The sequence below is a fragment of the Trachypithecus francoisi genome, unplaced genomic scaffold, assembly GCF_009764315.1.
Source record: "Trachypithecus francoisi isolate TF-2019V2 unplaced genomic scaffold, Tfra_2.0 Lachesis_group12, whole genome shotgun sequence".
NCBI lineage: Eukaryota > Metazoa > Chordata > Mammalia > Primates > Cercopithecidae > Trachypithecus > Trachypithecus francoisi.
In genome coordinates, this window is record NW_022681457.1 from 103,756,789 (window position 1) to 103,783,533 (window position 26,745).

Below are 26,745 nucleotides of genomic sequence, written 5' to 3' on the forward strand. Positions count from 1 at the left end.
GATTATAACGTTCTCATTTAAAAAATATGTATGTTATGGATTTATCACATTAATTAAGTCATTCTCAAATTGATGTGCAGAAAACTTTATTTTAGAACACCTTATTTTTCCCTTAGATGCTTTCAAAGTGATAGTTGGTTTTTATTTTAGTAACTGGTAACAAATCTTATTTTGCTCTTAATTTCTTGAGTGAAGAACTTAATTGAAGCTTCAGAGCATTTATAAAATAGGGAAGTAATTAATTGCTTTTCATTCCTAACCCTGGATATGTCTGCTTTTCTCAGGTTCTATTTTGTATAGTTTTTACAATATAGTCTTGTTTTCAAATAGTAGTCTTCATATCAGCCATTGCTGAAAACTGCTTACTTTAATTTTATGTTTTTATAACCTGCATAAATAATTTTGCCAAGGCCAGGTGTGGTAGCTCACACCTGTAATCCCAGCACTTTGGGTGGCCAAGACAGGCGGATCAAATGAGGCCGGTTCAAGACCAGTCTGGGCATATGGTGAAACCCTGTCTCTAATAAAAATACAGAAATTAGCCATGCGTGGTGGTACATTCCTGTAGTCCCAGCTATTTAGGGGGCTGAGGCAGGAGGCTCACTTGAACCCAGGAGGTTGAGGTTGCTGTGAGCTGAGATCGTGCTACTGCACTCCAGCCTGGGCAATAGAGCAAGACTCTGTCTCAAAAAAAAAAAAAAATTGCCCATGCTACTGGGACCTTCAATTTCAGTGAAAGGAAGAACATTTTATTGTTCCTATGCTGTTGTTTCTGTAGGTTATTGCCTTCTTTGCAATTAAAAAATCAGTTTCATAATGATTTTGTTACTGTGTTGGTTATCCACAAATGTCTAGAGAAATACTGTATTTTCCTGAGAAAGACACATTATGACATACTCTTATAGAGAGAAGACAGACTGAGCTAAATCTGGAGAATGTTTTTAAGAATGTGAGAAATGTTTGCTAACTTTTTAAATCACTGAGCAAAGTTAGTTAATATTTTCATTAGACTTGGGTGACCCAAGTAAGGAATCCTTTACATTTTTTTCTAATGGAAGAAAATACTATCTTAATTAGGATGATTCTAGGGATGTGGTAAGGCTAGGATAGTTGTACTCAGTGCTGGCTGTTGGAGTCAGTTTTGTAGTTTTTAAATTATATAGACCAGAGTGGGTCTGTAGTCCTAGCTACTCGGGAGGCTGAAGCAGGAGTTTGGCTTGAGGCCAGATGTTCAGGGCTATCTTTTGCGATGATCGTGGCTGTGAAGAGCCACTGCATTCTATGTTGGCAACATAGTGAAACCCATCTTAAAAAAAAATTAAATAGACCTGAATCAGATTTTGCAGCTTGAGTTTTAGATATACCATATAGTTAAGACCCCTAGCTTAGAGAATTAGGATGCTCAGTAGTGAGTTCATTTAGGTCTTATATGTAATATAAAGGATATTAAATTGGTATTTGCCTTGTTATTTGCACAGTATCTTTTTCGAAAGCTTTGAGTTACCAGCATGATGCTGATTGTTGGATTTAGAGCCTATCGTTTCTTAAGTTTTTTTTTGTTTTTTTCTGAGACAGGGTCTCACTCTGTCACCTAGGCTGGAGTGCAGTGATGAGATTGTAGCTTACTGCTGCCTCAAACTCCTGGCCTCGAGCAATTCTCCTGCCTCAGCCTCCCGATGTTCTGGGATTACAGGTGTGAACCACCACACCCAGCCTTCTTGTTAAGATTTTTGGCTTGTCATGATCCAGAAATAAGTTGATTATTTCTCAGTGGATATATTCTTTTAGTTTCTTTTCTAGAGTAATAGTATAAAGAGGGTTTGGCGCATGAGTAGAGGAAGGTGTTTTTTCCCTTTGAAGTGGATTTGTTTTGGGACCTGATAAAGTGCAAACCAAGCATGTTGTACTTGACACCTTCTTAGAACTTGGAATATTTCATTACCAGTTATCTAATTGGTCAAAGTTAGAAACTAAGCTGGGCACAGTGGCTCATGTCTGTAATCCCAGCATTTTGGGAGGCCAAGGCAGGAGGATTGCTTGAGCTCAGGAGTTTGAGACCAGCTTGGGCAACATAGTGAGAGCAAGTCTCTACAACAAATTAAAAAAAAAACAAAAACAAAAACATTAGCCTGATGTGGTGGTGCACACCTATAGCCCCAGCTACTCAGGAGGCTGAGGTATGAGTATTGCTTGAGCCCAGGAGGTCAAGGCTGCAGTGAGCTGTGATCACACCACTGCACTCTAGCCTGGATGGCAGGGTGAGACCTTGTCTGAAAAAACAAAGCAAAAAAACCCCAAATTAATGGGCAATGATAGTATTTAGATCTTTTTTCACATTAGGAAGTGAATTTTTTTTCTTTATTTTTTTGAAACAGTCTTACTCTGTTGCCCAGGCTGGAGTACAGTAGTGCGATCTTGGCTCACTGCAACCTGTGCCTCCCAGGTTCAAGCGATTCTCCTGCCTCAGCCACCCGAGTAGCTGTGATTACAGGCGTGTTGCCATCATGCCTGGCTATATTTTTAGTAGAGATGGAGTTTGGCCATGTTGACCAGGCTGACCTTGAACTCCTGACCTGAAGTGATCTGCCTGCTCAGCCTCCCAGGGTGCTGGGATTACAGGTGTGAGCCACTGCGCCCCACCGGACATCTTGATATTAAGATCATTCATATTTCCTTTGGTTTGGTCTGTGCCGAACCTTCTCAGCCATGTACAACCTCCTTGGTTTGGGGAAGGAGGGCTTAGGAATTCTCTCCTTTTTGTTTGGAGTGAACTTGAGGATTTTTTACTCTTGCTCTGTTCCACGTTTTTTTCAGGTCACTCTTGAGGGACTTGGGTCATTGTGATTCATGTACCTATTGAGTTATTTTTCATGACTTCTCTCTAGACAGTGAAGAGCCAGAGCTCTGACTTTTAGCTTTAGGGGACTGATTATATAAATATGGATGGACAGGTAATTTAAATGGATTGCATTAATACAGTTAATGGTGTTTCCAGGATGTTTTGAAATTTTCCCCTCTGTGTTTCCTATGAAAAGAGCTTAGGTTTGATGTTGTGGTCTGACTTTGATGAACCGTGTTAACTGGCCTATTTCTAGTGTAATTAATGCAAAACGAGGAGGAACAGTTTTACTCCGTATTGGTTAATTCAGAAAAGTAGAGTTGTGGTTTTAATTTGTTGAGTTAATGAGTGTCATTGTCAAACCATAAACGTGCCCAAGGTAATTAGGATTCTGAGAGTGTAGGTCTTTTCTTTGTTTGCTTTTTAAAAATATAACATTTAGATTTAGTTATGGATTACTTTAGCTAGTTATTTTTGAAGTTTCAATCTGGGATTCACATTTAACTATCTTTTTTTTTTTTTTTTTTTGAGACAGGGTCTTCTGTTGCTTAGACTGGAGTGCAGTGGCACCGTTGTAGCTCACTGCAGCCTTGACCACCAGGCTCAAGTGATCCTCCCACTTCAGCTTTCTTTTTTTTTTTTTTTTTTTTTTTTGAGACGGAGTCTGGCTCTGCCGCCCAGGCTGGAGTGCAGTGGCCAGCTCTCAGCTCACTGCAAGCTCCGCCTCCCGGGTTCACGCCATTCTCCTGTCTCAGCCTCCCGAGTAGCTGGGACTACAGGCGCCCGCCTCGTCGCCCGGCTAGTTTTTTGTAATTTTTAGTAGAGACGGGGTTTCACTGTATTAGCCAGGATGGTCTCGATCTCCTGACCTCGTGATCCGCCCGTCTCGGCCTCCCAAAGTGCTGGGATTACAGGCTTGAGCCACCGCGCCCGGCCTCCCACTTCAGCTTTCTGAGTAGCTGGGAGTACAAGTGTGCACCACCATGTCTGGCTATTATTGTTATTATTATTTTTTAATTTTGTAGAGATAAGATCTTACTATGTTGCTCAGGCTGGTCTCAAACTCCAAGGCTCAAGTGATCCTTCTGCCTCTGATTCCCAAAGTGTTGGGATTACAGGCATGAGATGAGCCACCATGCCTAGTCAACTGTACTTTGTTGAATACTTCTGAGGTACATTATGTATACATTTTAATTTTTTTCATAGATGATGGTGTCCAGTACATGGTGTGAGACCAGGTGCAGTGTCTAATGCCTGTAATGCCAGCACTTTGAAGGCTGAGGCGGGATCTCTTGAAGCCAGAGTTTGAGACCAGCCTGAGCAATGTAGGGAGACCTTGTCGCTACAAAAATTAAAATAAGTTAGCCAAGTGTGGTGGTGCACACCTGTAGCCCCAGGTAGTCAGCAGGCTGAGGCAGGAAGATCACTTTAGCCCAGGAGTTCATAGTTAAAGTGAACTATGATTGTGCCACTGCAATCTATCCTGAGCAACAGAGTGAGACCTAGTCTCCAAAAAAAAAAAAAGGAAAAACAAAACAAACAAGAACAAAGTAATGTCACATGAACCACCCATGTAATTTTAGATTTTTTAGTAGCTACATTAAAAAGTAAAAAGAAACAGGAAAAATCAATTTTAATATTTAACTCAATATATAAAAATATTAAGATATGATTATATAAAAAATTGTTAGTGAGATACTGTATTTTACATTCTTTGTACTAACCCTTTGCACTTCAGTGTATGTTTTACACTTGCAGTAATAGCACACCTTGTCTTGAACCAGCCGGATTTCAAGAGTTCAATAGCCCAGCATTCCTGGAGGCTACCTATTGAACAGTGCAGTTCTGTAATATATTAAAGCGTAAATACTGTTTTCTGGCTGCTTTCAGAAAGGATCAGAACCAGCAGATTCGAGGTGCAAGGGAAAGGATGAAGAGGCAGAGGTATATGACAGGCAATACCTATCAGTATTGTGATGATTCCTGCCGTTCCCTTCCTGGGTTAGTTACTCTACTACCAGCTATGGGTAACTTTTTCCAGGCATTTGGGCACTGTATTGTGATGTTATTATTTATCAGTTTTTCCCATTAAACCATGTAGTTAAGGCAAGGGAGTATTTTTTTTTTTTGATATGGAATCTTGCTTTGTTACCCAGGCTGGAGTGCAATGGTGTGATCTTGACTCACTGCAACCTCTGCTTCCCAGTTCAAGCAATTCTCCTGCCTCAGCCTCCTGAGTAGCTGGGATTACAGGCATCCACCACCAGGCCTGGCTAATTTTCGTATTTTTAGTAGAGATGGGATTTCACCATGTTGGTCAGGTTGGTCTCGAACTACTGACCTCATGATCCACCTGCCTTGGCCTCCCAAAGTGCTGGGATTACAGGCATGAGCCACCATGCCCAACCTGTTGTTTTCTTTTTTTTTTTCTTTGGCAAGGGAGTATGTTCGTTGTTTCTGTTTTCATAAGGGTCTGTCTATGCTAGGAATAAAGTAGATGCTATATTTATTATTAGAAGTCTTTCTAGTAAGAACAGGGAGCTCTGGCATGATTGATTATATGCCTGGGACCTGGGTATGTTACGTCTTCCATATTAGTTATATATGAATTCATTCCCAGGCTTATTCTACAGGGAAAATATGTACACCATCAGAAGTAAGACCACATATGAGGACCGTAGTGTTGTTAAATACTGACACACGGTCTCATATGTTTGCATCTTTATAGGTTAGCTTTTGTCAGTAGTAATAACTAACTTTTGATGAAAATATTCTATGTGGACTATTCATTTTTTACCTTGTTGAATTTTCTTTCTTTTTATTTTAATTTTTGAGACAGAGTTTCGCTCTTGTTGCCCAGGCTGGAGTTCAATGCCGTGATCTCGGTTCACTGCAACCTTCACCTCCCAGGTTCAAGCGATTCTCCTGCCTCAGCCTCTCCCAAGTAGCTAGCATCACAGGCATGCACCATCACACCCAGCTAATTTTGTATTTTTAGTAAAGACGGGGTTTCACCATGTTGGCCAGGCCGTTCTTGAATTCCTGACCTCAGGTGATCCACCTGCCTTGGCTTACCAAAGTGCTGGGATTACAAGCGTGAGCCACCACGCCTGGCCTACCCTGTTTAATTTTCACAATCCTGCTGTGACTGTGCAGGTGGTGTTCACCTCATTGTATAGATGATGAAAATGGGTTTTACTATCTTCTGTTACAAAAGGCATTTGCATCTCATGAACGGAATTTGTAAATTTAGTGTATGTGGTGGGACATATATCTTAGAATCTATAATAGTAACATGATGATGATGTTTTATGTGAAATTTATGTTTGTATTTAGGCAGATGTAAAGTGGTACATCTGGTTTGAAAACCTAAAACAATTATATTTTAAAATATTGCATATGTGTCTGAGATTGGTAGCTGTAAGAGAATAAAACAAAACAAAACAAAACACTGCATAGGCCGGGCGCGGTGGCTCAAGCCTGTAATCCCAGCACTTTGGGAGGCCGAGACGGGCGGATCACGAGGTCAGGAGATCGAGACCATCCTGGCTAACACGGTGAAACCCCGTCTCTACTAAAAATACAAAAAACTAGCCGGGCGAGGTGGCGGGCGCCTGTAGTCCCAGCTACTTGGGAGGCTGAGGCAGGAGAATGGCGTAAAACCCGGGAGGCGGAGCTTGCAGTGAGCTGAGATCCGGCCACTGCACTCCAGCCCGGACGAAAGAGCAAGACTCCGTCTCAAAAAAAAAAAAAACACTGCATAGTACTATATAAAAATACACTATAATATAGCAAAGCAATGCATTCCTCAGCTGGCTTCACAAACAAATATAACTAAAATCCCTTGCATGTACCCTCCTCGATCACTTGGCTTCTCTCTTTCAGCAGAGATAACTGGTATCCTGAATTTGGGATTCATTAGCCCAATGTATTTCTGTTATTTTTATTTTTGTTTTTTTTTGAGATGGAGTCTCATTCTGTTGTCCAGGCTGGAGTGCAGTGATGCGGTCTCAGCTCACTGCGACCTCTGCCTCCCAGGCTCAAGTGATTCTCATGAATCAGCGTCCCGAGTAGCTGGGACTGCAGATGTGCACCACCATGCCTGGCTAATTTTTATATTTTTAGTAGAGATGGGAGTTTCACCATGTTGGCTAGGTTGGTCTCACACTCCTTACCTCATGTGATCCTCCCGCCTCAGCCCTCCGAAGTGTTGGGATTACAGGTGTGAGCCACCGCACCTGGCCAGCCCAATGTGTTTCTATATTTGCTATATATGTATATCTGAGTTTTCTAGGTGTCTATTTTTATTTCAGCTGAAGAAGAAATCAGAATTACTAAATCTCAATTGACATGTTTGTATTTTTTCAGCCTGTAAGGTATTTTCTGAACTTAGTTCCAACATTGTATTTCTGGAGAGTTATTAAGTCTCATTATGACTGAGATACAGGAATGTAAAGTTTGAAAGAGCTAATCTTAGTATTAATACCCAATATTTTGAGCTGTTAAGATTTTAATCTTATAAAGGGCAGGAATAAGACCGTTTAAAATTATTTTGCTCAGTGAAGTAAAATTCTAATGTGAGATTTATTAAATATGGTCCGTTTTACTGTATTTAGGCGTAAGCATAGAAGCAGCAAGTGACATTGAAATCCATGGTGTAAATCTTGTAGATCTTGGCAATAAGTACAGTTCAATGACTGAGAACAGTGTGATGATGGTGACCTTTAAGCATCTGAATTCTGATGATACTTATCTATAAATGAGAATGACAGTACTTAAATTATTAGGATAATGGGGAGGACTAGAGTATATAAAGTGCCCTGAATCATCCTGGGTGCTCTCTTAGTATACCAGATATTTTTCAAACCTTAGTATTTGTGGCCTTTGAATTTAAACAGTTGCTGTTATTAGCTTCATTTGTTAGAGATAGTGTCTATGAGTGGAATATGTCAGCTAGAAGCTACTCCTTTTACATTTTCAACACTCTGAAAGGTAGGACTATGTTTCCTTCTTGATTGTTGCCTCTTCACCCTCCTGTAGGGAGCCAGTGGTACTCCAAACCAATAGCCTAGACAGCAGTCATTAAGAAAGAAGGCTTAGGCTGGGCATGGTGGCTCACACCTGTAATCCCAGCACTTTGGGAGGCCGAGGTGGGCAGATCACGAGGTCAGGAGTTTGAGACCAGCCTGGCCAATACGGTGAAACCCCATCTCTACTAAAAAAATACAAAAATTGGTAGGCAAAGCCTGAGTCCTGTCGTCTCGCCTTCCTCCCATACAGCATGAGCTTCACCACTTGCTCCACCTTCTCTACCAACTACCGGTCCCTGGGCTCTGTCCAGGCGCCCAGCTACGGCGCCCGGCCGGTCAGCAGCGCGGCCAGTGTCTGTGCAGGCGCCGGGGGCTCTGGTTCCCGGATCTCCGTGTCCCGCTCCACCAGCTTCCGGGGCGGCATGGGGTCCGGGGGCCTGGCCTCAGGGATGGCTGGGGGTCTGGCAGGAATGGGAGGCATCCAGAACGAGAAGGAGACCATGCAAAGCCTGAACGACCGCCTGGCCTCTTACCTGGACAGAGTGAGGAGCCTGGAGACCGAGAACCGGAGGCTGGAGAGCAAAATCCGGGAGCACTTGGAGAAGAAGGGACCCCAGGTCAGAGACTGGAGCCATTACTTCAAGATCATCGAGGACCTGAGGGCTCAGATCTTCGCAAATACTGTGGACAATGCCCGCATCGTTCTGCAGATTGACAATGCCCGTCTTGCTGCTGATGACTTTAGAGTCAAGTATGAGACAGAGCTGGCCATGCGCCAGTCTGTGGAGAATGAAATCCATGGGCTCCGCAAGGTCATTGATGACACCAATGTCACTCGACTGCAGCTGGAGACAGAGATCGAGGCTCTCAAGGAGGAGCTGCTCTTCATGAAGAAGAACCACGAAGAGGAAGTAAAAGGCCTACAAGCCCAGATTGCCAGCTCTGGGTTGACCGTGGAGGTAGATGCCCCCAAATCTCAGGACCTCGCCAAGATCATGGCAGACATCCGGGCCCAATATGACGAGCTGGCTCGGAAGAACCGAGAGGAGTTAGACAAGTACTGGTCTCAGCAGATTGAGGAGAGCACCACAGTGGTCACCACACAGTCCGCCGAGGTTGGAGCTGCTGAGACGACGCTCACAGAGCTGAGACGTACAGTCCAGTCCTTGGAGATCGACCTGGACTGCATGAGAAATCTGAAGGCCAGCTTGGAGAACAGCCTGAGGGAGGTGGAGGCCCGCTACGCCCTACAGATGGAGCAGCTCAATGGGATCCTGTTGCACCTGGAGTCAGAGCTGGCACAGACCCGGGCAGAGGGACAGCGACAGGCCCAGGAGTATGAGGCCCTGCTGAACATCAAGATCAAGCTGGAAGCTGAGATTGCCACCTACCGCCGCCTGCTGGAAGATGGCGAGGAATTCAATCTTGGTGATGCCTTGGACAGCAGCAACTCCATGCAAACCATCCAAAAGACCACCACCCGCCGGATAGTGGATGGCAAAGTGGTGTCTGAGACCAACGACACCAAAGTTCTGAGGCATTAAGCCAGCAAAAGCAGGGTACCCTTTGGGGAGCAGGAGGCCAATAAAAAGTTCAGAGTTCATTGGAAAAAAAAAAACAAAAATTAGCTGGGCGTGGTGGTGGGCGCCTGTAGTCCCAGCTACGCGGGAGGCTGAGACAGTAGAATTGCTGGAACCTGTGAGGCAGAGGTTGGAGTGAGCCGAGATTGTGCCGTTGCGCTCCAGCCTGGGTGACACAGCGAGACTCTGTCTCAAGAAAAAAAAAAAGAAAGAAGGCTTTGGAAGGCTTTGTGCTTGACCCCAGCCCTGTCTGTAAAGTGTAATCTTATTTAATTAAATCTGGTACATTGTCATTTTTGTTTAATAGGATATTTTTCCATTTGATACAAATTTAGTAAATATTCACAATGAAAAATTTGGGGCTGGGCGTGATGGTTCACACCTATAATCCCAGCACTTGGGGAGGCTGGGGTGGGTGGATTGCTTGAGCCCAGGAGTTCAAGACCAGCCTGGGCAACACAGTGAAATCTCCATCTCTACTAAAAATACAAAAATTAGCTGGGCTTGGTGGTGTGCACCTGTAATTTTAGATACTCAGGAGACTGAGGCAGGAGAATCTCTTGAACCTGGGAGGTGGAGGTTGCAGTGAGCCGAGATCATGCCATTGTACTCCAGCCTGGGTGACAGAGCGAGACCCCATCTCCAAAAAATAAAAAAAAATAAAATAAAAATAAAGGAAAATTTGAAAGTTTTCCTGTGAAAGCTGGGCATGGTAGCTCATGCCTGTACTTCTAGCATTTTGGGAGGCTGAGATGAGAGGATTGCTTGAGCCCAGGAGTTTGACACCAGCCTACACAACATAATGAGACCCCATCTTTACAAAAAAATACAAATATGCTTGGTGTGGTGGCATATGCCTGTGGTCCTAGCTATAATACTTGGGAGGCTGAGGTGGGAGGATCAGTTGAGCCCAAAAAATCCAGGCTCTGGTAAGCACCACTGCACTTTAGCCTGGGTGACAGAGCAAGACTCTCTTTCAAAAACAAAAGCTATGAAGAGACAAACCCTAATTTCACTATTCAGAAAGAACCTTTTTTAAATTCAGCATTTTTTCCTAGGCTTATTTAATTTTCTTTTGGTTGCTTTAACTAAAGCAACAAAATGCTTCTCCAGAGCCTTCCAAGCTATAGATTGGACAAGCAATATCAGAATTAACAGGGAGGATTGTTTTAGATGGTGTTTAGAAAAGATAAACTTTCGTTGAATGTTAAGGAAAATGTTTGAGTCTCCCAGTTTTTAAACCTCATTTCAAGGACAAATATCACTTTGACTGTGTTTATTAAGTTTGAGTAAAAATATCTAACAATATATTTACTTTGGTATGGAGAACATTATTTATATTAATGATACTGATCTTTATATTGCCTTCATTTTTGAAAAATATTTTTCCTACATAAAATTCTGTGTTGACAAGTTTTTTTCTTTTTTTTGATTATTAAAAAAAAATGGTTTTTTTGAGACAGTGTCTCACTGTTTCCCAGGCTGGAGTGCAGTAGTACAATCATGGCTTACTACCACCTTGACCTCCCAGGCTCAGATGATCCTCCCACCTCAGCCTCCCAAGTAGCTTGGACGACAGGTGCACATGACCACGCCTGGCAACGTTTTCAATTTCTTGTAGAGATGAGTTTTTCCATGTTGCCCAGGCTAGTCTCAAACTCCTTGGCTCAAGCTGTCCTCCAGCCTCAGCTGCCAAAAGTGCTGGAATTACCATGCTCGGCCACACTCTTTTAAAGTAGTGCAAATGTCATTGTTTTCTGACTTGTATTGCTTCTCACAAGGTCTGCTGTAATTCTTACCTGTTTACTTAAGTATATGTGTAATTTTTTGTTTTCTTCTTCTTGCTGCCTTGATGCTGTTTGACTTTGATGTTTCCAGGCTTGTGTGTTTGTTGAAACCCTGCTTAGGATTTTTCTAAACTTCTTGGATGTGTGGTTTGGGATTTTAAATTTTTTTCTGGAAAATTCTAGCTCATTATCTCAAGTATTTCCTTTGTTTTAGTCTCTTTTTTCTTTGAATCCAGTTATATGTATATTATACCATTTGATACTTTCCCACATTAGTGGAACCTCTTTTTCTTTCTTTCTTTCTTTTTTTTTTTTTGAGACCGAGTCTGGCTGTGTCGCCCAGGCTGGAGTGCAGTGGCCAGATCTCAGCTCACTGCAAGCTCCGCCTCCCGCGTTCACGCCATTCTCCTCCCTCAGCCTCCCAAGTAGCTGGGACTACAGGCTCCCGCCACCACGCCTGGCTAGTTTTTTGTGTTTTTTTTAGTAGAGATGGGGTTTCACCGTGTTAGCCAGGATGGTCTCCATCTCCTGACCTCGTGATCCGCCCGTCTCGGCCTCCTGAAGTGCTGGGATTACAGGCTTGAGCCACCACGCCTGGCCTCTTTTTCTTTTTCTTTTCTTTTTTTTTTGAGACGGAGTCTCGCTCTGTCACCCAGGCTGGAGTGCTGTGGCCGGATCTCAGCTCACTGCAAGCTCCGCCTCCAGGGTTCACGCCATTCTCCTGCCTCAGCCTCCCGGGTAGCTGGGACTACACGCACCGCCACCTTGCCCGGCTAGTTTTTTGTAGTTTTTAGTAGAGACGGGGTTTCACCGTGTTAGCCAGGATGGTTTCGATCTCCTGACCTCGTGATCCGCCCATCTCGGCCTCCCAAAGTGCTGGGATTACAGGCTTGAGCCACTGCGCTCGGCTGGCCTCTTTTTCTTTTTGTTTTTCTTTTCCTCCCTGTGTTGTAGTTTGGGTAATTCCTATTGATGCATCTTAATGTATCTTTAAGTTCATTGACTGTTTTTTTTTTTTTTTTGAGACAGAATCTCACTCTGTCGCCCAGGTTGGAATGTGGTGGCATGATCTTAGCTCACTGCAGTCTCCATCTCCTGGGTTCAAGTGATTCTCGTGCCTCAGCCTCCTGAGTAGCTGGGATTACAGGCGTGTGCCGCCATGCCTGGCTAATTTTTGTATTTTTAGTAGAGATGGGGTTTTGCCATGTTGACCAGCCTGGTCTTGAACTCCTGATCTCAGGTGATCCACCCACCTTGACCTCCCAAAGTGCCGGGATTATAGGCGTGAGCCACCGTGCCCGGCCCAAGTTCATTGATTGTTTCATCAGTTGGGCCCAGTCTGCTGACATGGTATTTTTTATTTCTAGCATTTGCATTTAGCTTTTGAAATTAATTTCCATCTAAAAATATTTTTTCTTTCTGAAATTACCCATCTGTTCATGTATGTTTTCTCGTTTTTCGCTTTGTCCTTTAATATTCTAATCATAATTACAGAGAAATCCCTTTCTTCATTTTTCTAGCTTCTGTGTCATCTCTGAATCTTGTTGCATTAATTGCTTTTTCCTCTTCACTACAGGTGGTTTTTTTCTATATGTGGGTCTCCTAAGTTTTGATTAAGCGTTGAACATTGTATAGAACAGTAGAGACTGAGATAAGTAGCATTTATGTTTGGAAATGGGCATGCCTCTTCTTCCTTCAGGCCTTTAGCGTGAGGTATTGGGTGCTTAGTTGAGCTAGCTAGCTCATGCCTGTAATCCCAGCATTTTGGGAGGCCGAGGCGGGTGGATCACTTGAGGTTAGGTGTTCGAGACCACCCTGGCCAACAGGGTGTCTTTTCCTGCCACCCACTTCCCTTTTTATTTTAACCTTAATGCCAGTAAATTTTAAGACAAATTTTTGGCCCAAATGCTCTGATCTATTAATACTTTTTTTTTTTTTTTTGAGACAGTCTTGCTCTGTTGCCAGGCTGGAATGCAGTGTTGTGATCTTGGCTCACTGTAACCTTCCCCTCCTGGGTTCCAGCGATTCTCGTGTCTCAGCCTCCTGAGTAGCTGGGACTACAGGTGCATGTCACCACAGCCACCTAATTTTTTGTATTTTTAGTAGAGACAGGGTTTTGCCATGTTGGCCAGGCTGGTGTTGAACTCCTGGCCTCAAGTGATCTGCTCACCTCAGCCTCCCAAAGTACTTGGATTACAGGCATGAGCCACTGCAGCTGGCCTCTGATCTACTTTAGTTTAGGTATCGAAGGCATCACTTCTTTCTTTTTTGGATGAACCATTTTTTCCACAGTGTTATGTCTTGTATTATTTAAGCCTACCACTGTCTCAGAGTCATGTGGACTAGGGCCGATTAAGAAAATTGGAGATCCTTTTGCGACCAGATAGATGTCTTACAACTTTTAAATATTTTGATAATTTACCATTAAGAGAGGATGGCAATAATAATGAAGACACAAGACGAAAAGGTTGGCCATCAAGTTGTATAGCAGTTTTCCAGAGGCTTTTACTTTTTATTGGGTTTGGCTTATATTGCCCTTTCGTTCATGTTCCAACCATGTAATTTTGCCTCAGTACATGATTTTAACTTGTCTCTAGCTTCTGTAGACATCATGATTCCTGTCTTGTTTGAATCTGAATCTGTATAGCTTGAAACAGCATTATTACTAGTATAAGTGCAATTACACATCATCCATATGTGTAATACAAACTGGCAAGACTAAGACCCCAGCTGATATGTTAAATGCATTGGAAAGGAGTTTTTCACACATTTAAATTGTGTTATTTTCTTACATGAAAGTGCTCAATATTATTGGTTTGGGCTATAATAATTGAATCACAGTTGAACTTGAATTCACCCAAACTGAAAAACATCTCGTTTGACCTGTTCTGTATTAGTGTGCTAACTGCTGAAGGTATTAAAATATTAGGTATGTGAAAGCATATTAAATAAGGAGATGTTTATTTAAAAAGCATCAAGTTTGAGTTTGCAGCTAATTTTCCAGTTTATGACATGCAGAAAAAGTAATTCTCCTTTTCTCTCACCTTGTAATTTATAAAAATCAACAGAAAAATAAGTTACATGGTTTGAATTAGTCATTTAGTTTTTTGGTTTTCCAATATATAGGAGAATAGACATTATTTGACTTCTTGCTTCTGTTTACATGATTTTGCTGTTAGTAATTGCAATTTATTCTTTGGTATAAAGGAGTTTTCATGTCTTGAAAATTGTCCATCTGAGGGTAAGCATGGTATGAATGTAATATAGTAGAAATACTATATTGAGAGCTCATCTAAACTATTTCAAATTCAAATGTGTCATTGTTTAAGCAGAGTTCTCTCTAGTCCTAGCCCAGGAAGTCGAGGCTGTAGAGAGTCATGATCATGCCACTGCACTCCAGCCTGGGTGACAGAGCAAGACCTTGTCTCAAAAAACACCCCAAAAACCATTTTACAGGTTAGGAAACTAAACTTGTTGGTCTGACTTAAGTTTATGCTTCACACTTCTTAGGAAGCTAGTAAAAAATAAAAAGGAAGGTAAAGTTCATACTCGTGCTCTTATACTGAGATGCGTATTAAGTAATGTGAGTTGAGATTCATATTCAGTGCCATAGTCTTTTTTTTAACCCCGTCAATCAACTGGGATATGCATATTTAAAACTGGTATCTTTGATCTATTAGGACATATTTACTGAAGACTGTATGTATTTGTATAATAGTATGTTAGATTTTTTTTTTTTTTGGGATGGAGTCTCACTCTGTTGTCCAGGCTGTAATGATCTCAGCTCGCTGCAGCCTTTGCCTCCTGGGTTCAAGTTATTCTCCTGCGTCCTGCTTGAGTAGCTGGGATTATAGGCATGAACCACCATGCCCGACTAAGTTTTGTATTTTTAGTAGAGACGAGGTTTCACCACATTAGCCAGGCTGGTCAGGCTTCCAAAGTGCTGGGATTACTGGCGTGAGCCACCATGCCTGGACATAAATTTTTATTTCTTGATTTTTTTTCATCAGGACATGGAGTGCTATTGCTAGTTTATGATTTGACCTAATTTTGCTTACAAAGGAGTGATTACTCAATTGGAACAGACTTAATGATGTGTAATTGAGAGGAAATGGAGGAAAAGAAGATGGACTGGATTGATAAATTGTTGTAAATTTATAGATTATGTAACTTGTCAAAAGTGACAGTATCATTTATCAAGTATGTATATTTTAATTTTCTGCATAGTGTGAAAATAAATGCTAAAAACGATCTTTGCAGATGGAATATTAGGCCACATTCTTAAGAATTTGGTATATTTATTTTCTGTTTTATAACTTTACCAACAGTCTTCATCATGTTTTCATAATTGTGAATGAGACCCATATTTTAGAAATTTTATTCTTATACCTCTAGAGCTGACATTTTAGATAATTTTAGAACAATCACAATGATTAATTTTAGAAAATTTTTAAGAGTCGTTAAATTGATAAAAGTATATGTGTAGAAAATTTCTGAAAAGATGCATAAGAAACTCGATAGTGGTTACTTTTGGAAGAAAAAGATTGGATGATGGAAGATACTTTCTACCTTACATCCTTGTATCCTAGTCCTTTCTCTTTTATAGCCTCTGTACTATGTAAATGTTTTTCTTTAACAGTAATTCAGTGATACTTAAAGTTAGAATTAATAGCACAGGCCATTTGCAGATCTACAGGTTATGGTTATATCTATAGTTTCTTTGTCCTTTTTCAAATTACATAATATTTACTTTTTGTTTGCCAAATAAAATTAACTTATATTCTTTGCGTATCTTTTTCCTTTTATTCTCACTGAAGTACCATTTTCTTTCACTAGTCAGCATGATTTCCAGAAAATATAGTGGCCCTTTGGGACTACATTATTCATTTGCAAATCATGACCCAGGAAAATTAGGTTGCAAACTGTACATGAATTTGGCATTTTATTCTCTATAGTCATTTTATAAAGGAAATTTAGCTATGTTACCTTCAATAGATTACTTTATTTCTCAAGTCTTTTTTTTTCCTTTTTTTTTTTTTTTGAGACGGAGTCTCTCGCTCTGTCACCCAGGATGGAGTGCAGTGGCCGGATCTCGGCTCACTGCAAGCTCCGCCTCCCGGGTTTACGCCATTTTCCTGCCTCAGCCTCCCCAGTAGCTGGGACTACAGGCGCCCGCCACCTTGCCAGGCTAGTTTTTTTCTTTTTTTATTTTTTAGTAGAGACGGGGTTTCACCGTGTTAGCCAGGATGGTCTCGATCTTCTGACCTCGTGATCCGCCCGTCTCGGCCTCCCAAAGTGCTGGGATTACAGGCTTGAGTCACCGTGCCCGGCATTTTTTTTCCTTTTTATTTAGTCAGACTTTCATTTTATAAGATTATCTCCCAGGACTCTTTCAAATCTCATTCTGTAAGCATTTCATACCCATTTCAACTCAAAAGATGGCATTCGGTAGTTTTTTTTTTTTTTTTTTTTGAGACGGAGTCTCGCTGTGTCTCCCAGGCTGGAGTGCAGTGGCCGGATTTTCAATTTTTTTTGTTGTTTTTTTTTGAGATGGAGTCTTGCTCTGTTACCCAGGCTGGAGTGCGGTGGCGTGATCTCGATTCACTCCTGGGTTCACGCCATTCTGCCTCAGCCTCGCGAGTAGCTGGGACTACAGGCGCCCGCCACCACACCCGGCTAATTTTTTGTATTTTAGTAGAGATGGGGTTTCACCGTGTTAGCCAGGATGGTCTCGATTTCCTGACCTCGTGATCCACCCTCCTCAGCCTCCCAAAGTGCTGGGATTACAGGTGTGAGCCACCACGGCCGGCCTAGTACTTCTTAAAGTAGTGTTACAAACAAAATTTCTTAAACTAGATAGACTTCAGAATAATCTGTAATTACTAAAATGCATTTATTTGCAATCTAATTTGTCTTACAAGCGAATTGTAATGTAGCTCTTCATAAAGTCAGCCATATACTACTTAAAATCTCAGTCATGGAGTTGGATTTTTAAAAGAAAATTTCCAGAAATGAAGATATATCAACTTCATATATATGTATTTTTTAAAGAAAATAAACATTTATTCTCTTTTTCTTTTTTTTTAAATAGAGGTTGGTTCTCAGTATGTTGTCTCTGCTGGAGTGTGGTGGCTATTCATTGGTATGATTCTGGTGCACCTATAGCGGGGAGTATAGGCATGTGCCACTGTGCCCAGCTCTCAGCATTTCTATTTCTTTTTTTTTGTTTTGAGACGTAGTCTTGCTCTGTCATGCAGGCTGGAGTGCGGCGGCGCGATCTTGCCTCACTGCAACTGTTGCCTCCCAAGTACAAGTGATTCTCCTTCCTCAGCCTCCCAAGTAGCTGGGATTATAGGCACCTGCCACCACACCCAGATGATTTTTGTATTTTTAGTAGAGATGGGGTTTCACCGTGTTGGCCAGGCTGGTCTTGAACTCCTGACCTTAGTGATCTGCCCACCTCCGCCTCCCAAAGTGTTGGGATTACAGGTGTGAACCACTGCGCTGGGCCCAACATTTCTATATCTAATCTTAATACTAGAGAATGAGTCTTTTTTTCTTTGTTTAGGACCTGAAAGGAAGTGATGTCTTAGGCTACCTGTAGCTTCGCAGATAATTACACGGTGGGTTATCAACCAAAGCTAATTAAACCATGACAGTTTCTTTCATTAATTGCATTTTAGTTGGTTCAGTTATGGCAATGAGGAAAATAGTTATGATCCACACCCTGAGGGTTTATTGTGTTCAAAGTGTTGCATACTGAAATACGGAGATGTCTGGTTATGAATGTGTATTACTTGTTCATATGTGAAGTGCTTAATGAGACAGTGAACTGTTAACTTCATAGAGAACTGCATTTGGTTATGCAGCCTTTAAAAAATGAACAAAATCATGAAATTTCTTAATAACTTTGCTAATGTCTTCTCAGAAGGAGTGGGATTATCTTTGCTGGAGTCCAAATTGTAAGCCAAAAGACTGTGTCCTCTGTGGATTTCTCAGTAAACTAGTTTGCAGGGGCCAGTGTGAAATAAAAATGCAATTCCTGGAATTTGGTTTAAGAGTAAAGTGAAATGTGGTATAAGTAGGGTAGATGAGTCCTTTTTTTGGCTGGTCTGTGTTGAACAAAGACCTAGTAGCTGCATGCTTGGAAAACTTTCCTGTGTTCATGCAGTCTTCGTCCTTATTGTAGCCAGGCAGCTGAGGAGATATCCCCTAAAGAGGCAGAACTCCCCATCCTCCCTGTTCTCCTGCTTTTAATTTTTTTTTTTTTTAACACTATATACTGGGACAGTGAAAGGCCTTCCATTGACCAGAAAGACAAAGAGTGCTTTCATACTCAGGGTTTAGCCATACCCAGTGTACAGGGCTTTTGTTAGGGCTTGCACTAGTCGTTTCTCTCTTACCTCCTTCAATCTTATTATTCATACTTTGCAGCAGCAACTGTATCATTTTGAAAATTTTACTTCCTTATTTAAAAATAAATAGTTGCAAAAGAAAAATTCAGTTTCTTGTAATGAACGATGCAAAGCAAAGCTTTTCTTGTGTTTATTTGGATAAAGAAAGTACACTGTTATAGCTGCGTGCCACACTGCAGCATTTGGTTTTGTTGAAATTACTGTGTAATTTAAAAAGTACAGTCAAAATAAATATTTTTTGTGTCACTAACTCATTGTTGGTGCTTGATACTCATTAATGAAATACAAGAATCTTTCACCAGTGTCAGGTGATTTTGAAATTACTTAATGTTTTTATGTTTTATTAGATAAGATGAAGAGGACAGTTTAGACAATTATGTGGATAATTTAAAAATGCCTTTAGCCTCAGTTCAGATTGACATATCTCCTTAAGGTAAACCTTGTTAGTATAGTCTTTGTCTTTCACCTTTCTTGTATAGAAGTTAACCATTAAGATGAAATAAAAAAGTTATTATTCAATAGATGTTACATTTGGATATGTAGGCTTTATCAGATAGAGCTGGACTATATTTTACAATTTTATTTCCAATTTGCAATAACCAAGAGTTCTCTTTCATTTTTTTATGCGTGATTAATCTTTTAATGAAATGTTTAATGCATATGGAAAATTATAAAAATAATACAACAGATGCTTGTGTGCCTGCCACCCAGCTTTGTTGTACTTGCATTTTTTTTTTTTTTTTTCTTGAGAAGGAGTCTCGCTCTGTCGCCCAGGCTGTAGTGCAGTGGTGGGATCTTGGCTCACTGCAACCTCCGCCTCCTGGGTTCAAGCGATTCTCCTACCTCAGCTTCCTGAGTAGCTGGGATTATAGGCGTCTGCCACCACGCCCAGCTAATTTTTGTATTTTTGGTAGAGACAGAGTTTCACTCTGTCAGGCTGGTCTTGAACTCCTGACCTCGTGATCCGCCCCCACCCCCCCCAGCCTCCCAAAGTGCTGGAATTACAGGCGTGAGCCGCTTGTATTTGGATTTTTAAACGAGATTTTGGAGGATTTTGTTGATCCTAATATCTGAATCTGTGTCTTATTTATGATTATTTTTTCATTTGTCTCAAATTTCCCTCCTAGACAAGTCATTTGTTAAGATAAACCTAGTGAGTGCTCTTGATTACCCTTGATGTTACATGGTTTCTGGCTGGAAAGTATCAAATAGAACTTTCAAAATTATGTTTAACAATCTCAATATTAAACAAGCTGATATACTAAATTTTTAGATGCTAATGCTTGGTTGTCACATATTCGAAGAAGGGAATATAATGTATTACACATAGTGAAAATTTATGTGTATATAAATTTTACTGTTATATATTATATAGACTGTTGTACAAATACAGGGTTGAAGTCTGAGAGAAATTCTCTGTTATTCTGTCATTAATTCAGCTGCTATTGAAGTATTGTACCTCATTTTGACCTTTATTATTAGACGATTGCTCTTAGAGGTCATAATAGTAGCAGTTGTTTGTTGTATGCCTACAATATACAAGGCACTGGGTATCCTTTAAATTGTCTGAGCACAGTGACTCACACCTATAACTGTAGCACTTTGGGAGGCTGAGGCAAGAGGATTGGTTAAGGCCAGGAGTTCTAGACCAATCTGGGTAACATGATGAGACTCCTGTCTCTGCAAAAACAAAAACAAAAACAAAAACAAAAAAATGAATTAGCTGGGCATGGTGGTCCCTACCTGTATATTCCTAGATACCTGGGAGACTGAGGCAGGAGGACTGTTTGAGCCCAGGAGTTCACGGGTGCAGTAAGCTATGATTGTGCCATTGCATTCCGCCTGGGCAACAGAGTGGGACCCTGTTTCTTTAAAAACAACAACAACAACAAATTATTCTAATGACTCATCTTATTTAACTCTATATCAGCTCTCTGAAGTAGTACATTTTTTTTTCCCTTCATTTTGCAGGTGAAGAAACAATCTTACAGACACATCTCACTTTATTTCACCTCGGTCTGTTGCACTTCACGGATTCCTTTTTGTTTGTTGGTTTCCTAACAAATTTAAGGTTTGTGGCAGCTGAATGAAGCAAAGCTTTTGGCATCATTTTTAACAGCATGTGCCCACTTCGTGTCTCTTTATAATTCTTTTTAGTGATCTTTGATCTTACTATTACAATTGTTTTGAGGTGCCATGCTCATGTAATATGGCAAACGTAATAAAAAATACTGTGTGCTGATTGTTCCACTGAAAGGCCATTCCCCTCTCTCCCCATGGGCCTTGCTCTTTTCTGAGATATGACAATATTGAAATTAGGCCAGTAACCCTGCAGTGTCCTCTAAGGGTCATGTGAAAGGAAGAGTTACATGTCTCACTTTAAATCAATAGCTAGAAATGATTAAGCTTTGCAAGGAAGGTGTTAGCCAAGTTGTGAATGCAAAGGAAAAGTTCTTGAAGGAAATTAAAAGTGCTGCTCCAGTGAACACATAAGATTATAGTAAGATTTTTTGTTGCCCTTATTTTGAATACATTTTCACCAATTGTGAAAATGTAAACTGTAATTGTAAATAAAGAAACATGTTTTTTTCCCCATAGAGATGAGGTCTCACCATGTTGCCCAGGTTGGTCTAGAACTCCTGGCCTTAAGTGATCCTCTTGCCTCAGCCTCTCAAAATGCTAGGATTACAGGCGTAAGCAAAATGACTTGCACAATTGATTTGTTGCTGGTACCTTAGCACAAATCAAGGTAGTGGTACCAAACCATGCTAATAATAACGATTGGGTTTTTCCCCAACATGCACACTCAAACAAACAAACAAAACAGCAGTTTTACTTTTCACTTAGTTTCTTTGATGAAACAGCAAAAAAAATTTTTTTATTAAGTCTTGGCCTTTGAATATACATCTTCTTAATATTCTGTGTGATAAAATGGGAAGTACACATACAGCAGTTCTGTTGCATAATTGTCCAATAGTGGTCTTAATGAATAGCATTTGTGTGAGTGAGTGGCAAGCCCAAATAGCAGCTTTTTTCAGGCATCACCATTTTGAAATGATAAACTAGTTATTTATGCTTGGATATTTTCCAGATAAATTATCAAAAATAGATGATTGTGCTTGTGATTTCAAGGAAAACTGTTGCCAATGGTAAAATTACAGCTTTGAAGGGCCAGGCACGGTGGCTCATGCCTGTAATCCCAGTACTCTGGGAGGCCAGGGTGGGTGAATCACGACGTGAGGAGATCGAGACTATCCTGGCGAACATGGTGAAACCCCATCTCTACTAAAAATACAAAGAGTAGCTGGGCATGGTGGCACGCACCTGTAGTCCCAGCTACTCGTGAGACTGAGGCAGGAGAATGGCTTGAACCCGGGAGGTGTAGGTTTCAGTGAGCCAAGATCACACCACTGCACTCCAGCCTGGCGAGAAAGTGAGACTGTCTCAAGAAAAACAAAACAAAACAAAATTACAGCTTTCAAGTGAAAATTAGAATTTTAGACACTTGTATCCACCGCCATGAACTTGACAACTTTCCAATACTTAATAGACTTTTCTGATGATATCAGTAGAGATATGAACAGATAAAATTAAAAAAAAAAATTGAGGCAGGTGTCACTGTATCACTCTGGCTGGAGTGGTGCAATCACGGTTCACTGCAGCCTCGACCTCCTGGACTCAGGTATTCTTCCCACTTCAGCCTCCCAAGTAGCTGGGAATACAGGCATGTGCCACCACATCCAGCTAATTTTTTGTATTTTTTGAAGAGTCTGGGTTTTGCCATGTTGCCCAGGATAGTCTCAAACTCTTGGTTCAAGGGATCCTCCCGCCTCAGCCTCTCAAAGTACTGGGATTGCAAGTCATGAGCCACTTTGCCTGGCCCAGATAAGATTTTTGATACTGTACAATGAAATGTGTCAAGGAAGTCCTGTATAACAGTGCACCAGTATTTTCCGGGTGACCAATGCATGATGTTACAAAATCGTGGACAGGTGAAAGATACATTTAAAATTCAGTATTGACCAATTGATTTTAGTGTAACAGCATATGAAAAGTTCATTCATTTGGTTTTAGATTAGAACTTAATCTAATTTAGATTAACACCTAAGTCCTAAAAAACTGTCACTCATTGAATTTTGGTGTAATTAAAAAAAAAATGCCCAGTATTTAGGAAAGAGTATTAAAACACTCATCCTTTTTTTCTGGTGTGAGACCAGGTTTTTTCCACAGACTTCAAAATAACATGTAACAGATTAAATGCAGAAGCACATATAAGAATTCATTCTTCTGTCTGAATCCATTTGATAGAATTAAAAAGAAAATCATTCAGCCTAAGAAAGCTTATTAAAAAAAAGAAAATAATTCAGCTGGTCTACCATTAAACCAGACGTGAAAGTGATTTGCAAAAAATGTACAGTGCGGCTGGGTGCGTTAGCTCAAGCCTGTAATCCCTACACTTTGGGAGGCCGAGACGGGCGGATCACGAGGTCAGGAGATCGAGACCATCCTGGCTAACACGGTGAAACCCCGTCTCTACTAAAAAATACAAAAACCAGCCGGGCGAGATGGCGGGCGCCTGTAGTCCCAGCTACTTGGGAGGCTGAGGCGAGAGAATGGCGTAAACCCAGGAGGCGGAGCTTGCAGTGAGCTGAGATCCGGCCACTGCACTCCAGCCTGGGCGACAGAGCGAGACTCCGTCTCAAAAAAATATATATATATAGTGCTACTCTTCTCCCTTCATTAAAAAAAAATTACATGACTTTTTTTTTGTTTTGATACAGGGTCTCATTTTGTCAGCCGGGCTGGAGTACAGTGGCGCAATCATAGCTCACTGCAGCTTCGACTCCTGGGCTCAAGCCATTCTCCTACCTCAGCCTCCTGAGTAGCTGAGACTACAGGTGCACGCCCCCATGCCCAGCTTGTATGGCTTTCCTTAAAAATTAAAAAAAACATTACTTAGGCCAGCCAAGGAGGGAAGATTACTTGAGCCTGGGACGCGGAGATTGCAATGAGCCAAGATTGTACCATTGCACTCCCCTGGGTGACAGAGCGAGACTCTGTCTCAAAAGAAGCATTACTTACGATAACATATAGTTGGCTTATTATTTTCCTAGAATAAGTTAATATGTAATTTTTTCTTAGTTTTAACTTCTAATTTGGCAAATATAGGTGGAAGTAACCTGTTTAAGCAAAAGCTGTTTATGTTGCTTGATAATTTTTAGATGTAAAAGGATTCTAAGACCGTAAAGTTTAGATACACTGAATTAGGCCACTCCCAACAATTAAAGCTGTTGTTGCTTAGACTTGATTATTTTAATGAGGCAGTTAAATAAAGAGAGCAATAAACTTTTTCTGTTGTAACTTATTTAGTTACTGTAATTATTAGGGATTATATCAAGCGTATCACATACATTATTTAATTTTCACTGCGACTATATGAAGTGTAAGGACTATTAATATTCCTGTTTACATATAGGAAAATTGGGGCTCAGAAAATAATGTGTCTCCACCACAAGTAGTAAGGGGTGGAGTCGGAATGTGGATTAGGAACTTGACACCAGAGTTCACGTTTGTAATCACATAACGTGTTTGCCATAATGGTCTGCTTTTATTTTAGATTTAATGTCATTGTTAGCAAATGTATCTAAGATGACATCTACTTAAAATATTACCATAATTCTGTGAGACATCTGCTATCATTTGTGAGGAGACTGAGGTTTGGGGAGATGAAATGACTTTCCCATTGTAGAAAGTACAGGGATCAAGATTCAAAGTAAGATCATCTTTTTTCTTTTTTTTATTTTTGAGACTGAGATTCTTGCTGTCGCCCAGGCTGGAGAGCAGTGGCGCCATCTCAGCTCACTGCAACCTGCACCTCCAGGTTTCAAGCGATTCTCCTGCCTCAGCCTCCTAAGTAGCTGGGACTGAAGGCATGCACCACCACGCCCGACTAATTTTTATTTTTGGGACAGAGTTTCACTCTTGTTGCCCAGGCTGGAGTGCAATGGCGCGATCTTGGCTCACTGCAACCTCTTCCTCTTGGGTTCAAGCGATTCTCCTCCCTCAGCCTCCTGAGTAACTAGGATTATAGGCATGTGCCACCACGCCCGGCTAATTTTGTATTTTTAGTAGAGACGGGTTTCTCTTTGTTGGTCAGGCTGGTCTTGAACTCCCGACCTTAGGTGATCCACCTGCCTTGGCCTCCCAGAGTGCTGGGATTACAGGCGTGAGCCACCGTTCCCGGCCAGTAAGACCTTTTTTTTTCTGCAAGTGAGCACTTTTCATTTTATCTGCTGTCTCCCAAGTAACATGAGTGGGTGGGGGAAAATGGAGGAGTCAGCACTTACTTCTCTACCCATTTTTTCCCCTGCCCCTTTTTCTGCATGCATCGGGTATCTCCCCTGAACATGGGTCATTTGGGTTGTTGTTACCTCTCTTAGCTGACTGATCTGTGATGACTGTAGCTGGATAGGCTGGCTAGAAGAGAGGCAGGATTTCGATTTAGTACTTTGATTTGATATTTGAGGCAATGTCTATACTCTTTTGGGAGATGCTGGTTTGGCGCTGGTGGCATGTCATTTTTTTCCAGTCTTCTCATAAGAAAATGATCCTTTCGGTCATTCAGACCAAGACTTGTTAATAATCCCTGCCTTCAAATCTTTTACCAGTACAGAAAAAAGGCAGGCAGCTTTGGGTTCAAATCAGCTTTGGAACTAATTTGCTTCTGTGTATTCTTCAACCATTCATCCTTCAAAAAGCGTATGTGTTCTAAAAATTAGCTAGGCGTGGTGGTGGGTGCCTGTAATCTTAACACTTTGGGAGGCTGAGGTGAATGGATCATCTGAGGTTAGGAGTTCGAGATCAGCCTGACCAAAATGGCAAAACCCTGTCTGTACTAAAAATACAAAAATTAGCCGGGCGTGGTGGTGCGTGCCTATAATCCCAGCTGCTTGGGAGGCTGAGGCAGGAGAATTCCTTGAAGCCGGGAGGCAGAGGTTGCAGTGAGTTTGAGATCGTGCCATTGTACTCCAGCCTGGGAGACAAGAGCAAGACTGTGTCCAAAAAAACCAAAAAAAAGTCTGTGTTCTAGCTGGAGAAAAGATGTTAACATAAGAAATAACAAGATCATTTACTGAACACCTGTTATATACTACATTTTTTATAAGGATTATATCATTTAATCCCTACAACATTCTTTGTACAACATTTCATTATTTCATACTTCCTTTTACAAATAAATAGATAACTGAGGCTAAGTGAAAGGAAGCCACATGTGATCTTTCTTTAAATTCTTTTAGAGGCCGGGCGCGGTGGCTCAAGCCTGTAATCCCAGCACTTTGGGAGGCCGAGACGGGCGGATCACGAGGTCAGGAGATCGAGACCATCCTGGCTAACACGGTGAAACCCTGTCTCTACTAAAAAATACAAAAAACTAGCCGGGCGAGGTGGCGGGCGCCTGTAGTCCCAGCCACTCGGGAGGCTGAGGCAGGAGAATGGCGTAAACCCGGGAGGCGGAGCTTGCAGTGAGCTGAGATCTGGCCACTGCACTCCAGCCTGGGCAACAAAGCGAAACTCCGTCTCAAAAATAAATAAATAAATAAATAAATTCTTTTAGAGACAGTCTTGGTCTGTCACCCAGGCTGGAATGCGGTGTCACCATCATAGGTCACTACAGCCTCAAACACCCAGGCTCAAGTGATTCTCTTGCCTCACCCTTCTGACTAGTTAGGACTACAAGTGCATACCACTACGCCCAGCTAAATTTTGTATTTTTGGTAGAGATGAGGTTTTGCCATGTTGGCCAGTCTCGTCTGGAACTCCTGACCTCAAGTGATCCACCTGCCTTGACCTCCCCAAGTGCTGGGATTATAGGCGTGAGCCACCCTGCCTGGCAGAGACTGGCATTTTGATTAATTAATTTATTTATTTTGAGATGGAGTCTTACTCTGTCGCCCAGACAGGAGTGTAGTGGCGCAATCTCGGCTCACTGCAACCTCCACCTCCTGGGTTCAAACAGTTCTCTTGCCTCAGCCTCCAGAGTAGCTGGGATTATAGGTGTGCACCACCATGCCCAGCTAATTTTCTTGTATTTTT

The 26,745-nt window shown here is 41.4% G+C and overlaps 2 protein-coding genes across 5 annotated transcripts in view; both read left to right on the forward strand.

Annotated features, from left to right (window-relative positions):
• The window catches only part of EIF4G3 (eukaryotic translation initiation factor 4 gamma 3), a 382,044-nt gene that overhangs the window by 45,109 nt on the left and 310,190 nt on the right, over window positions 1-26,745 (forward strand). The window lies entirely within an intron of this gene.
• Window positions 8,075-9,472, forward strand: LOC117093178 (keratin, type I cytoskeletal 18-like). The gene has a single exon (XM_033227976.1). It carries the CDS (start codon window positions 8,121-8,123, stop codon window positions 9,411-9,413), a length of 1,293 nt encoding a protein of 430 aa, XP_033083867.1. The 5' UTR covers window positions 8,075-8,120; the 3' UTR covers window positions 9,414-9,472.